General features: G+C 43.2%; 1 protein-coding gene across 6 annotated transcripts in view; it reads right to left on the minus strand.

Moving 5' to 3' along the window:
* FGD3 (FYVE, RhoGEF and PH domain containing 3) overlaps nt 1-12,575 on the minus strand; it is a 112,033-nt gene that overhangs the window by 33,632 nt on the left and 65,826 nt on the right. For all 6 annotated transcript variants that reach the window (XM_037385437.1, XM_037385442.1, XM_037385439.1 and 3 more), the window contains exons 3-6: nt 11,782-11,950; nt 10,031-10,628; nt 2,375-2,464; nt 1,018-1,154 (exon numbers count right to left, since the gene is read on the minus strand). In XM_037385437.1, coding sequence (XP_037241334.1) covers nt 1,018-1,154; nt 2,375-2,464; nt 10,031-10,628; nt 11,782-11,950 — 994 coding nt within the window. The remainder of the gene's footprint in view (nt 1-1,017; nt 1,155-2,374; nt 2,465-10,030; nt 10,629-11,781; nt 11,951-12,575) is intronic.

Genomic DNA, 12,575 nt, shown 5'->3' on the forward strand with positions numbered 1-12,575 from the left:
GTCATTGATGAACTACATGAAAACTGGGCTCAGCCCAGAGAGGTGCGACCTCTGGTCTTGTCTTTGTCATTTGGGGTACCTGGAAAGAAGCAGAATCAGCACTATCTGCACCTTCCACCGCAGGACGTTCTTTGCAGCCCCGGTGTCACCTCAAATCAAGTTCCCTAGATCTGCTTTACAATTAACCTTTCTGCCCATTGCTGCATCTCTGCCCTGTCTACAGCTTATTACAGTTGCCAAATTTTAATTGGTATTTGACCTTTATTAGTCATTGGAAACAAAGAAAACCCAACTAAAACCAAAACCTACAACTATGTGCTTAAAGAAAGTACCTATACACTGTAACCAATAATATTAAACAGAAGGCCAACAAATTCTGGAGTAAAAACTTATGCAATGCTGTGGTGCCCAACAGAAGTGATTGCATAACAGACATAAGCAGATTTATAGATATGAAGTCATCTATCTTATCTGTCCAGATTTTCCATTGGATGGCTGCTATGATGCTGATTTTAACATTAAATTAAATTGTATATAACCATAATAAAATTCATTAAATATAAAATAGATGTTTCTCATGATGTCTCCAACATGGCATGCAAAGTCTAGACTGTGACATGATGATGCATTTTCCTTCTTTTAGAAGTAACTGCGTTTTTTTAATACTGCACACTGGGCCAAAATACTTCATCTATGGGCCAAAACAAGCAATTTCCTTCCTTCCTAGTACTGCAATTTCATAGTTCTGCAATAATAGAGAGAGTGGAAATACAGTCAGGAAAACAGCTCTGGCAACACTTGGGAGTGAAAAAAATTCTCACAACGTACTCTGGAAATTTTGAGTGCTCAGGTCTATTCCAGTAGTCCTAAATGCTTAAGAGACTCCACACTAATGTATTAAATAATAAGTGAACTACTGTACTAAACAATTAAAAATTTGGAATTAGACTAGGCCTTGCAGTTACTGTACTTCCCTGAAAATGTATTTTTTAAAAAATTATAACGACAGTTACCCACCATTCTTGTGTAATTCTTGCTTTGAGCTCAGGAAGAAGAAATTGTCCATGGAAACAATAGATGGAAGAAATATTTGAAAAGATGCCCGTTATCACTTCAGATGAAATACCCGCTTCTGACAACTTAGTGCAAAAAACCTGTGTAAGACAACAAGACAGTACCAAGATATATTTACAAAAAGCAATGCTAGACACGCTGGCTTTAGATTGCAGTATTACAAAGCTGACTGCCTTGGAACAGAGCTACAATTATTGACTTCTGGTAGTCAGTCCTTGGGGTCTTTCAGGAGGTTTACAGAACCTAAGCCCACTGTCAATTAGGGTTAGATTTATAACTATGGGCCACAGTCATAAATTAGAAAACTCTGAGGGGTAAGTCAAAAAAGATCGAAACTACTGAGAAGATCAGACATCTCTTCTTTGGAAGTGCAAGTTGCAAAGAACAACCAGTCCCTGAAGAGCACTTACTCCTATTTATGTGAAGCAAAATAAACCATGTGATTATTTTGTTTCTCTGTGTGAAAAATTACACTGTACTGAACAAAAGGGAAAGACACTCCCTAGATTACTAAGGTCTTGAAACAGCCTCTGCTCATCCAAAGCAAACACTGGAAAGTCTTCCATAGATGTCCCAGTGTCGGAGGGTAGAGGACTCTGCAAGTTACAGCTTCTAACAAGATCTCGAGCAAGGTACAATTTTCTCTTCCCTCCCCACCCCCCACCCCACCCCACCCCCCCGGCCTTGTTTTTAAAAAGGACTTAATTAGCAATGTGAGACATCCTCATTTTTACTTCTTCCCGGCACGTTCATGTGTTTGTTTTTTTCCTTGGAGATAATTGTAGAAATGCCTGAACTGTGTAGACTCACCCTAATGCTTATGAGGAAAAAAGTTCAGGCTCATCACACCAGTTTTACTTTATCCCCACGTGTAAACATGATGGTCAAACAATTATGAAAGACAGTGGGTGAAAAAAAAAATATAAAATAATTATTCCCTGTGAGCATGGGGCTCACCCATGTGGCAATCACAGATTTCATAATTTCCCAGTGCCTTCAGGGTCCCTGTGATTTCCTCTCCATGCACACCCAGGCAGGAACCAAATGCTGATGGTGTCTCTACCCTGGGCTGCTGCTTTCCCATTCCTCTTTCTGCCATCCTAATCCTCGGGTTCCAGCTCAGGGAACTCTCTTGCCAGAAGTTCACCTCTGGGACCCACGGCACACAGGCTGGCAAGCAAACTCCATCTCCCACCTACAAACAGCGTTTTCACACTATTGGGCTATAGGTTAGGGGATGAACAGGAACATCACTGCTGCTCATAGAAATGAAAGCTGAGTTTAATCAAAATTGAATTACCTGGTCCAACAGATGGAGTCTTTTAACATATGCTTCTTCGGTATGGAGCAGTTCATTTGCAATGTTGAATAGCTTTTGGGGCTCTGTACACTGAAAAAAAGTTACAAATAACAGAATGCATCTGCATCTACAAACCTAAGTTTCATCAGCTGTTCTCTTTTCCATTTTCTCAGTGGGCCAAATTCCCTGCCCGTAGAGAAGCTTGAAGTGAAGGGGGTTAACGCATTTCAGAATCAGCTCTGCACCACTCAAAAGGATCAGTTTTCTTCAGAGACATTTTTAAAGCTATTTTCTGAAAAGAGCAATTAATAATGCAGTCCATGACTGGTCAGGACACCACTCTAGTTCATTATGGTTTTGTGTAAAGAACCAGAAACAGCCTCCAAATCTGGAAATAAGTCTAGTGCATTTAGTAACTAAGGCACTGGAGTGCAAATCAACAGTTCTACTTTTTGGATTCAGGTCCTCTGACTGAAAAGAGAACTAGTAACCAGACCCGTCTGGCCCCAGGTTTCTCTCCATGGCCAGCACAGCACTGCTCTCTACGGCATATTTCTAAGATTTTTATGCAGCTTTAAACGCTGGCCCATTCCCTGGAAAGAGTTTTTGGCAATCTGACCCATGTCACTCAGTGAAAGTCTTTCATTAAGCTCATTTAAAAAAAATAAAATGAGAAAGGAATAATTAAAAAACCCAAACGCAATTATGAAGCACCGACTTTATTCACAGTTTAGCCAAAAGCTACATAGACTCTTCGTTCTCCGAGTGCTTAGAAGTACTTGAATTATTAGGGTACCAGCTTTAGCTTTCTGACAAACTCTAGATACCTTCTCAAGGCTCTAGACTTCAAATACCAGGCTTACATATAACCCAACCAGTCCAGAACTGAGGGCTGGCTGTTTTGTGTTTGGGAATACAGGTATGCAGAAGAGGCAGTAAGGATGATTAAATGCAGGGAAATTTTACTGGGCCAGATTGGCGGGGGGACGGCAGGGGGAAGACAACTGCGATGAAGGTTAGAGGGATGTATAAATGATTAATGGCATACAGAGCACCAGCTGGGTGCAATTACTCACTATTCCTTCCATGGGAACACTAAAGGGCATCAAATAAAATTACCAAGGTGCTGCTTCAAGACCAAGACCTGCTTCCTGAAATGACATGTCACTGTAGAAAGTAAACCTGCAGGCAGGTTCACAAAAGGACTGGACAAACCCATGGGGCACAAGTCCAGCTGGTGTCTATTAAAAAGGCAGGGCTGTTTCCAGCTCAGGAAGCACCTGGGCCCCTCACCAGCAGTAGCGTTTTCCATCCCAAGTGCCTGTCTCTGTGCGCTCACCAGCATTTGTGGCCGGCATTTCTAGACACAACCCTGCAGAAGCCACCATCAGATTGTTAGAAAACGACAAATGCTCTCTTTTAAGATTATTCCACATAATCTTATTTTGTTTCCCAACAAAGTTGTCAAGAAATACTTAAATACCCTCCCGCACATTTAGGCAAACTGCAATACAGCTGAAAGACCTCCAGGACTTTCCAAAGCCAGCCATGTATGTGAACAAATCAGATCCACAGTTATCTGACGAGAATGCATGAAGTTCAAATGCATGAACACACGACATTTAGCTTAGCATGAAGTACCCACAGTTCCGTGATGCAAGTATTAGCTGAAGGAAGGGGAACAGCTTTTCTGGATTTGAAACAGCGTTAGCCTTTCCTTGAAGCAATCCCTCTCTTCCTAGGCACAAACCGGGAGCCAGGCAACCACACCATGAATAAGGCTTTGACAGGTACTCTGCCGATTCCCCTACTCAAATTACTTCAAACCAACTCAAATACTCTTTTAAGCTATTCTAACATGCCACACAACATCCTGATCCATCCATTCACATGATATATGTATATATATTTGGGGGAGGGGCACGGAATTCACAGCACAACAAAGCTTTGAATTTGTTACAAGAAAACACAACGTATTACAGCTTAGAACGAAATGCACTGCTGGCTGTTCAAACTCCAACGATGAGGATCTCTCACTGAGAAAGAATTCATCCGGCAGTTTTGCTGGGCACAGAAGAGCGCCTGAATGAAAGGCCCTTACGTAACCAGCCGGCTCGCCAGCTGCCAAGAGCATCCTTTCATTTGTTTGAATTCAGAATCTGAAAAATAATTATTTCCAACCAAATACATTTGTTCTCAGAAGTAAATCTTTACACAGTGTAGGCACTTTTTAACCTCCTGACCTTCACCATCTGCAAATCAGTTTATATTTCCAAGAAACTTGCTGACATCTGTTTAAATACCAAACAACGGCTGAACAGAGTCTCAGCTTGGGCTCGGTTTTAAAGAGCAACTCTGTCTTCAATTGCTGTCTGCTAGGGACAGATAGGCATGGGTTTTAGACTAATTTGCAACATACTTGCCTTTCGATGGACATATTATTTTAAATGAAACAGTAGATTAATTAATTAAATGTGAGGCAGTCCCATTCTTCTAATCTTCTTTTGTGCCATGGCAGGGCAGCTTTGACAAAGCCAGAATCATTCGGTTCACTATGAACGAGGTATTTAATGGTCTACCTTTCTAAAGGAGAACAAATTTGCAAACCCAAACGCGGATTACATCCTGCTTCGCCCAACGCACTTATTGACCGACTTGCTTGGTGCAACTGTTGCGTGTTACGACTGTCCTCTGCTCCCGTGTTACAGCTGCACACCTCCTGCAGAGCCCTGCTGAATCAGCTTGGCTGGCAGGGCCACCAGGAGGAGGAGAAAAGGGAAGCGGTAGGTGTTGGCTTCACGACACAGGAAGCTCACCCCAGCGCTCAAAGCGGCAGTAGCAGGATGCTCTTTCACTTCTTTTCGGAAGGCTCAAAAATTCATTTCCAGATGTAACTGTCCATAAAACGTTTTAAAGCAAAATGAAACACCCAGCCTGAAAACAAACAGAACCAGCGTCTCATACAGGTCAGACTCCCAGCTGTGAGTGTGCGGGGGATGCATTTGCTCTTCAGGTACCCCATCACAGATACCAACTGTGGAATAGCAATGATTTGTGCAATGAAGTGGCCACAAGCCCATCACCGCTGCCTGTGAACCCACTTGCTGAGCTGGCCAGACACCCACCGAGTAAAAACCAAAGGCTTGATGTGAGAAAACTCAGGCAATACCCTTCAGCAACCATTTTTCACACAGTTGGTGGTGCACAACCATATTCAGTCAGCATCTCTATCACAAGGGGCTTTCAGCAAATCTTGTGACAAAGCTGCTGAGATACAGCTCAGGTTAAAATCATATACAGTTACGCTTTAAAACCCCACCAGTCACCCTTACAAAGAACACTGAAAGTCTCAGAAAGATCACAGAAAACTTCATACTCAAAAATGCTGAAAGCAATAATGGAAAGTTGTCCTATGCTTGGTTGTCATCTCTGTTGCACTGATATCTCATTTTCCTTAGGATATTAAAAAAAAAAAAAAAAAAAAAAGGATGATGAGAACATATCTGATTTTTCTTAACCAGCATTACGGCTACAACATTGACCTACGCAAATTGTTTTCAGACTATACACAGAGATAATCTTACCCACATGTCTGATTTACAGGACTGCAGGTCACATTTTCCAACACAAACTGTACAATGAAATCAGAAGTGAAACTCCAGCCACGTACAGGCAGAATGGAAGTGTGTGTTGGTGACTGTACAGGGCCCATGTGGGACTTCATTATTACTATTTTACACAGCAGGAAGCAGGACAGATGGAGAAAGGCATTTTTTGGTGATTACTAGCAAGCACATATTACTCTTAGTGAAAAATACCCAAATAAAAATATATGAAGAAGTGTTAGCCGTCTCAGAAGCATTACTCTGTTGCTGCCAAGCAGCTGGCAGAAGCCTTCGGTATATGACTACAGAGCATGACAGCCCCCCAGTCTCACTTTTATGTCACTTTTTTTTTTTTTGTAACCATCAAGGCTAACATGCTTCAGTTCCTGGAGCTCCTGACATTTTCTGAGACATTATCAAAACGAATAAGCTCCCCTTGTTCATTTTCATTTTGATAAAAGATAACTGGAAATACCAGTAAGTCACTCCTGAGATTTTAAAACATATTCCAATAATTTTGTGCTAATAGTGAGACCTGTTAGACTGTGCTGCAGACTCCCAAAGGAAGCCACATCACACTGCAGAGCTAAACCTAGACTAAATAAAACAATGCGAGTCATATATCAGGCAACGTTACTCCTCTGGCCATGGGATGTGTGAAAGTTTGAGTAGTAGACAGAGAGATATCTGAAGTAGAAAATTAGAGAAGTAAAAAGCAAATCTGATTTCTCTTTCCTACTTATGTTTATTCATAAGCTTCACTTAACTTGATATCCTAGGAGTTACTGAGCCATCATTAAATCATTCTGCAGCTGTACTTCTTATGCATCCTCCTCCAAATATAACAAAGCTTTCTGGAAACCTGCATATTGAATGAGTGCTGGTCACCTCCATCGTGCAGCTGCAAAGCCTGGTACTAGGGGTAGGAAGGGGGAAGCCGGAAAAAGATGGTGGCTCCCGACACAAAGCTTTCTGGAGGAGCTGGGGCCTCCCCAGTTCTCAAGCCAGCAATTGATGGCAACCAAACACTCCTCTCTTCCTTCAGGTAGGGAAGATACCTTGCTTTCTGGAAAATTTTTGGTGAGGGTGATGTGAACTTCCAGCCTAAGAATAACTACTGAACAAGTCAACTTCAAATGGCACTGGCTCTCCTTGCTGGAGGTTCCAGCCCTTAACCCTAATCCTTAGTCCATAGTGCCCCAAACCTGCAACAGAATCAACGAGGAGAGCAGGAGGATGATGTGGACACCTAACACATAAATTGGCTTCACGTGACACATCCCTAGAAGAGGGCACAGTCCTTCCTTACACTACAGAAGAGGCAGCGCATCTCTAAGCCTTCCCCCTCCACGTGGCTGCAAAAGCAAGCTAACCCAGTGCGGCTTGGTCAGTGTCAAAACAGCCTTTTGGATGGTGAAACCAACTCAAAATTCAAGGGAGAACCTGAAAAGCATCACATAAATGCACTTGAGGAAGAAGAGTAACACAAGAAAACAAACAAAAAAAACCCCAAAATCTTCCCCTAGAGATATGTCTCTCATAAATTCACCAAGCATACTACAGAGAATTATAACCTCACAACTGTGTTTTGTCAGCATTATTTCTTACTATCTGGATACTTAACCCAAGGAACAAGACTTAACAACAGCCATCAAAACTCGTGATGTTTTAGAAAACATTGGTATTTGTCAGTAAAGCACTTCTTAATCATATGGTAAAGTCTTCTGCTTGGGATTGCCACACTTGTTTTGATACTGCATTCCTAGTCCAAACAGTAAATTTAACTCTCAGATGAAAGATTTTCTTAATTTAATGCATTACTTTCTTGCTGGCATGTTGCAACTAATAAACAATCTTTTAAATAGCACTTCAGTTGCACACATGCACATACATACATACTATGAACATAAAGTAACTGAGGTATGTCACAGTGTGTGTGTGTACGTATAAACACACGCACAAGGGAAAACCAACAGCAGCAGGCAAGAAGCCTTGCACCACGATGGTGGTGCTGCCCATCTGAGAGGTAAACAAGCTTTCGCTGCAGACTACTGGAGACACCAGATGTCAATGGATGCATTAGATGATGTGTTAACACGTGCTAATAGACAGATGTTTGTTCACTGGGTTCTCCATCACTAAGATGTTTCCTGCGGAACCCCACATTAAATTCTTGCACAGGAGATAAAAGACAGAGGTCTCCTTCGGCAGCACAGACCCTCCATTCCTGCTGGATCCCCTGACCCATACTGCCATGGATTTATTCCTCCACAAGCCCAAGGCAGTCGGCACCACAGCCTTCCACGCCCAGGGTGGTCACGTCCGATACATGCAGTGCCTCCCTGCATCTCGTGGAGGTGGGACAGGCCACCGGGTTCCTCCTCTGGAATCCACAGCAGCTGCCAAGTGGGACTGTGGACTCACAGAGAGGTGAACGAGATCACGTCCTCCCTGTCTACAGAAAGCAGCTGGGTTTGGGAAACAGCCCTTACTGCTGCTGGCTCTGCTGGGTCCTTCCCGGTCCCCTCTGCCTGAGCCTGGGCCAGCACCCGGTGGATTTGCCATCCATCACACCTGCAGAAAGAGCAGCACGGCAATGCCGTATGGAAGAGCCACCGGCTACAAAGGCAGCATCTGAACCACAGGAACGGGAGGCCAGTCGCACCAGCCTGAGATAAAGCAGCAGGAGGAATGGCAGCATAAAGCAATGCACCCATCAGAGAAAGTCTGGGGCTTTTTCATGCCTTCCTGTAGGTATGTTTGCCTCAGCAGGCTGCCTCCTGTTCTTGGAGAAAAAGGGGACACTGCGGAGACGTAACTGTGCTCTGAAACAGCACCCGTTTGCTTGGAGAGACAGAGCTTCTTGTGCACTACATACCCACATGCCACCTCCACCACCCTTCAATGGACCCTGGCTAGTTTGACCCAGAAGCTAGTGAATGAGTTTTAACTGCCGTAGTTCCCAAGGGACAAGCTCTTGCCATATACAAATTGGGATATATTTGGTGATTTCAGCAGAACCACACGATTCGCACAAACCAAGGTCTGAATGCTACAGTTCACTAGTTGCTAGTACTCATCACAGTCTCTAAAAAACAGAAAAATCCAGTATATTAACTTTACAGTCATGATGGCGGGGGGGGGGGGGGGGGACGGACGGACGACAACGACGGGGGACAGGGGACGGGACATGGACATGGAGATGGACAGATGGACCACACAACACCCCCAAACCCACCAACCAAAAAGTGGAATCTTTTGCAGACAGTTTGCTCAAAACATCTTCTGTTTTCTTTTTCTGGAAGAAACTAACCCATTTTATCATCACTATTTCTAAAAATAACTGTCTTGATTAACAGATAATCAGAGGAATCTGTCATTAATTTTATACAGCTGCAGCAAATACACAACAGCCTGGACTACATCACTCTGGATTCAAAGAGAATCTCTTTTAGCTGCAGCTTCCTAAAGAGTAATTTGATATATCTACCCTCCAAAAAACTTCTTTGCACTCAAGAAATAGTCACACCTGTAGAAGCACAGACTTTATGTAAAAAAAAAAAAAAAAAAAAAAAAAATGCTGTTAGAAGAGAGTTCCATCCTGCATGTCCTACTAGGATGCAAGGCCCTGACCTTGCGAAAGGCACTGTCAAGCCAGCCCCAGCCCTCTGCACATCATGCAGCCCCACTGAAAACAACGTGACCTAACAACCAGGAGCTGAGCCTATCCAAACCCAAACAGAACCACAAGGTGGGAATTTCTACTTAGAAAAGCGCTCAAAGTTTTAACAACTTGCCTCTGGCTATGATGGACGCTCTTATATGAAACCTTTTAAATTAAGACTGGGAACCTTTCTAAAAGACAGTAGCTAGGTCAGGAACAAGTTGTGTCCTGCATCAAGCAGGAAATTATGACGACTGTCATGATCCTTTGACGTAAGACCAACCAAACAAAAAAACCCAAACAACGTATGACAGTGATGCAAGGGATCTCTGGCCAGAGTCAGGAACTGTTTCAGAGCAATGAAGAGCCACGCACAAGCTACCTTACCTTGTTTACATCCAAATACTCTAACTTTGGTGCTTCTGCCGTCTCTTGCTCCTCGCTGCTTCCCTCGTCAATGTCACTGTCTTCATCCTGCGTAGAGTCTCTCTTCTGTTCGGCAGAGGCAGGTTTGGTGCCTTTTTTGTCAGGTTCCATCTCCCCTGGGTTCCCAGCTACACTGGGCTTCTTCTGCTCGGCACCTTCTTCGCTGGGGAAAGTCTCCCCTGCCACGCTACAAGAAGGACTGTCAATGCCACTGTCTCTGTTGGGAATTTTACCATTACCGTTCAGTTCTGCAGTTGAGTCTTTATTGCCAAGCTCTCCAGAGGGCTCTTTGCTCACAGTCACAGCAGTGCAGTCTTCATGGCTTTTGTTATCGCCTATGCTTAGCTCTTTAATTTTCATTATGTCTGTGTTAGACAGATCCACGCTGCACAGTACGTCTGGCTCATTTTCATCCGGTTCACTTTTTTCGTTTGTGGAAGAGCTGCTGGAAGCCACCGTATCACAGTCACACGAGCTCGGCTGTTTGGATGAGTCTAGGCCAGGTTCCATCTTAAGAGCTAAATTTAGCTGGTTTCTTTGAAGAATATGCACGGGTTGCCTGCGGGTGAAGACAAAGCACCACAGTCACTCCCATTAACATTCAGAGGTTTCAAGAGTGCCCCAAAAGACAGAGGGCCTGATTATCGTTTGATTCAAGTTATATATCTGGCACCCCCCGACAATCCTAGGAGGCAAGCGTGCGCACACTGCTGCAATAATATTCACCCAACAACCTCTGAAAAAACCCAGCACCTCTAGCCGTAAGTTTTACTGAAATGGCCCCACTAGAATCCTGGGCCTTTAACGCTCCCAATGCTGCCCTGAAGAACACTCTGGTTTGAAGGTTTGGGGAGGGAGGAATCATCATCTTTTAAAAGAAGCGTTTTGTGGTGGGTCCGTTTAAACAGGAACTCACGTTCTTCAACAGAACAAAGCCTTTGGGGCACAGTATTTTCTGCTAGAGAGAGGATGTTTTTGAAGCACAAGAAGGCACCGCTTTTGCAGATTGAAAGACACTCCACCAGATTCACCCAGGTGGTAACATGCTCCATGGCACAGCGTGGTGCCTCTGTCTCCACCTCCCTCTTCACAAAAAAAAAAAAAAAAAAAAAAAAAAAATCACTCCATCAGGCAGATCTGGTCTTCAGAGAGATCTGCCTGATGAGCTAAGTGATTTTTTTTATGTGTTTGCAAAATACATATATTTTGTCCTATTTAATGCCTCATATATAAAGTCTCAGAGGAAATGCTGTTCTGTGTGACATTGTTTCACAGTACGTTGCGATTTAACTCTCCTCTGTCCCCAAGAAGCAAGTTAACAGTATGGCTGACACTCGCTGAATCTTAGCAGAAAACTCAATCCCGATAATCAAGTTCATATAATGCAAAAACCTAACCTGACATTAAATCAACTTTCTGAAAGCAGACTCTGGGCCACTTATGTCTGGTAGAACACTTACCGGATTCAGCAGGGCTTAAGCTCCTTAAGAACAACTGTACGTTACAAACTAAAAGTCATTGAAATACATGCTTTTATAAGAAAAGAAATAAAAAAATCATTGTGTAGTCAGTCAAGTTTTGCACTTCCAGTAGAAAACATCCCAAGAGGAGCTTCTACGCGACAATTACAATTAATGTTTTCTATTGTTATATTCTAAGTTAAAGACGCAGAAGATGGAGATTAAAAGCAGATCTCGCAAAGCCATATTTACCTAATACTTTCAAATTTCTCAATGAGTGTGTTGACTCCTGCTGATACTGGTATTTCTTCCTCTCCAGGTGCTAAGCTCCTCGACGACTTGGGATCAGCTGGCAAAGGCCGAGAAGGTGCAGGAGGAATTCTTTCCTGCCCAGGTTTGAGATGGACAGGCTTAGGAGGTACTAGTAAAAGAGAGGGGAAAAAGTAGGAGGATGAATCTCCATCTTCTTTACCCTACTGGGAACAAAATCCAAGCGCTCAATGCAGAACGAGGGGTATCCTTCTTTCACCATCCCTTATAAATGGCACAGGTGCAGTCCCAAAGTATTTTGTACACCAAAGCAAGCTGCTGAAGAAAAACGACAGGGTTCTATTTTGTATTTCTACAGCTGTATCGGATGTGTTAGCAAACCAAGAGGCTCACAGAACTTTACCGCTTCCTTGTTACCAAACAGGATGCGCAGCTCACACTTCATTTTTGCAAATGTGCTCACCATCTCAATCACACCAACAAGTTTCCCCTCCCATGACCTTTCAAAAACTCAGGCACTCTGTTGAATCTCTTACACTGGGAAAAAAAAAAAAAAAGGGGTGGACACACACACATACACAACTCTTAACCCAAAACAAATCCCCCATAAACAATCCCACCATGGATTCCAGTGCCTTGGTCAAAAATGTCACAGGCAGAACGTAACAGCTTTTCTTCCTTTCATTCTCCCTCCCCCTTCTCTTCTGTGGTACAGTCTTCACAAATTTCCTTCCTCTTTTGGTTCTACACTGAGTTATACACGATATAAATAAAAC

The sequence above is a fragment of the Falco rusticolus genome, chromosome 4, assembly GCF_015220075.1.
Source record: "Falco rusticolus isolate bFalRus1 chromosome 4, bFalRus1.pri, whole genome shotgun sequence".
Taxonomy (NCBI): Eukaryota; Metazoa; Chordata; class Aves; order Falconiformes; family Falconidae; genus Falco; species Falco rusticolus.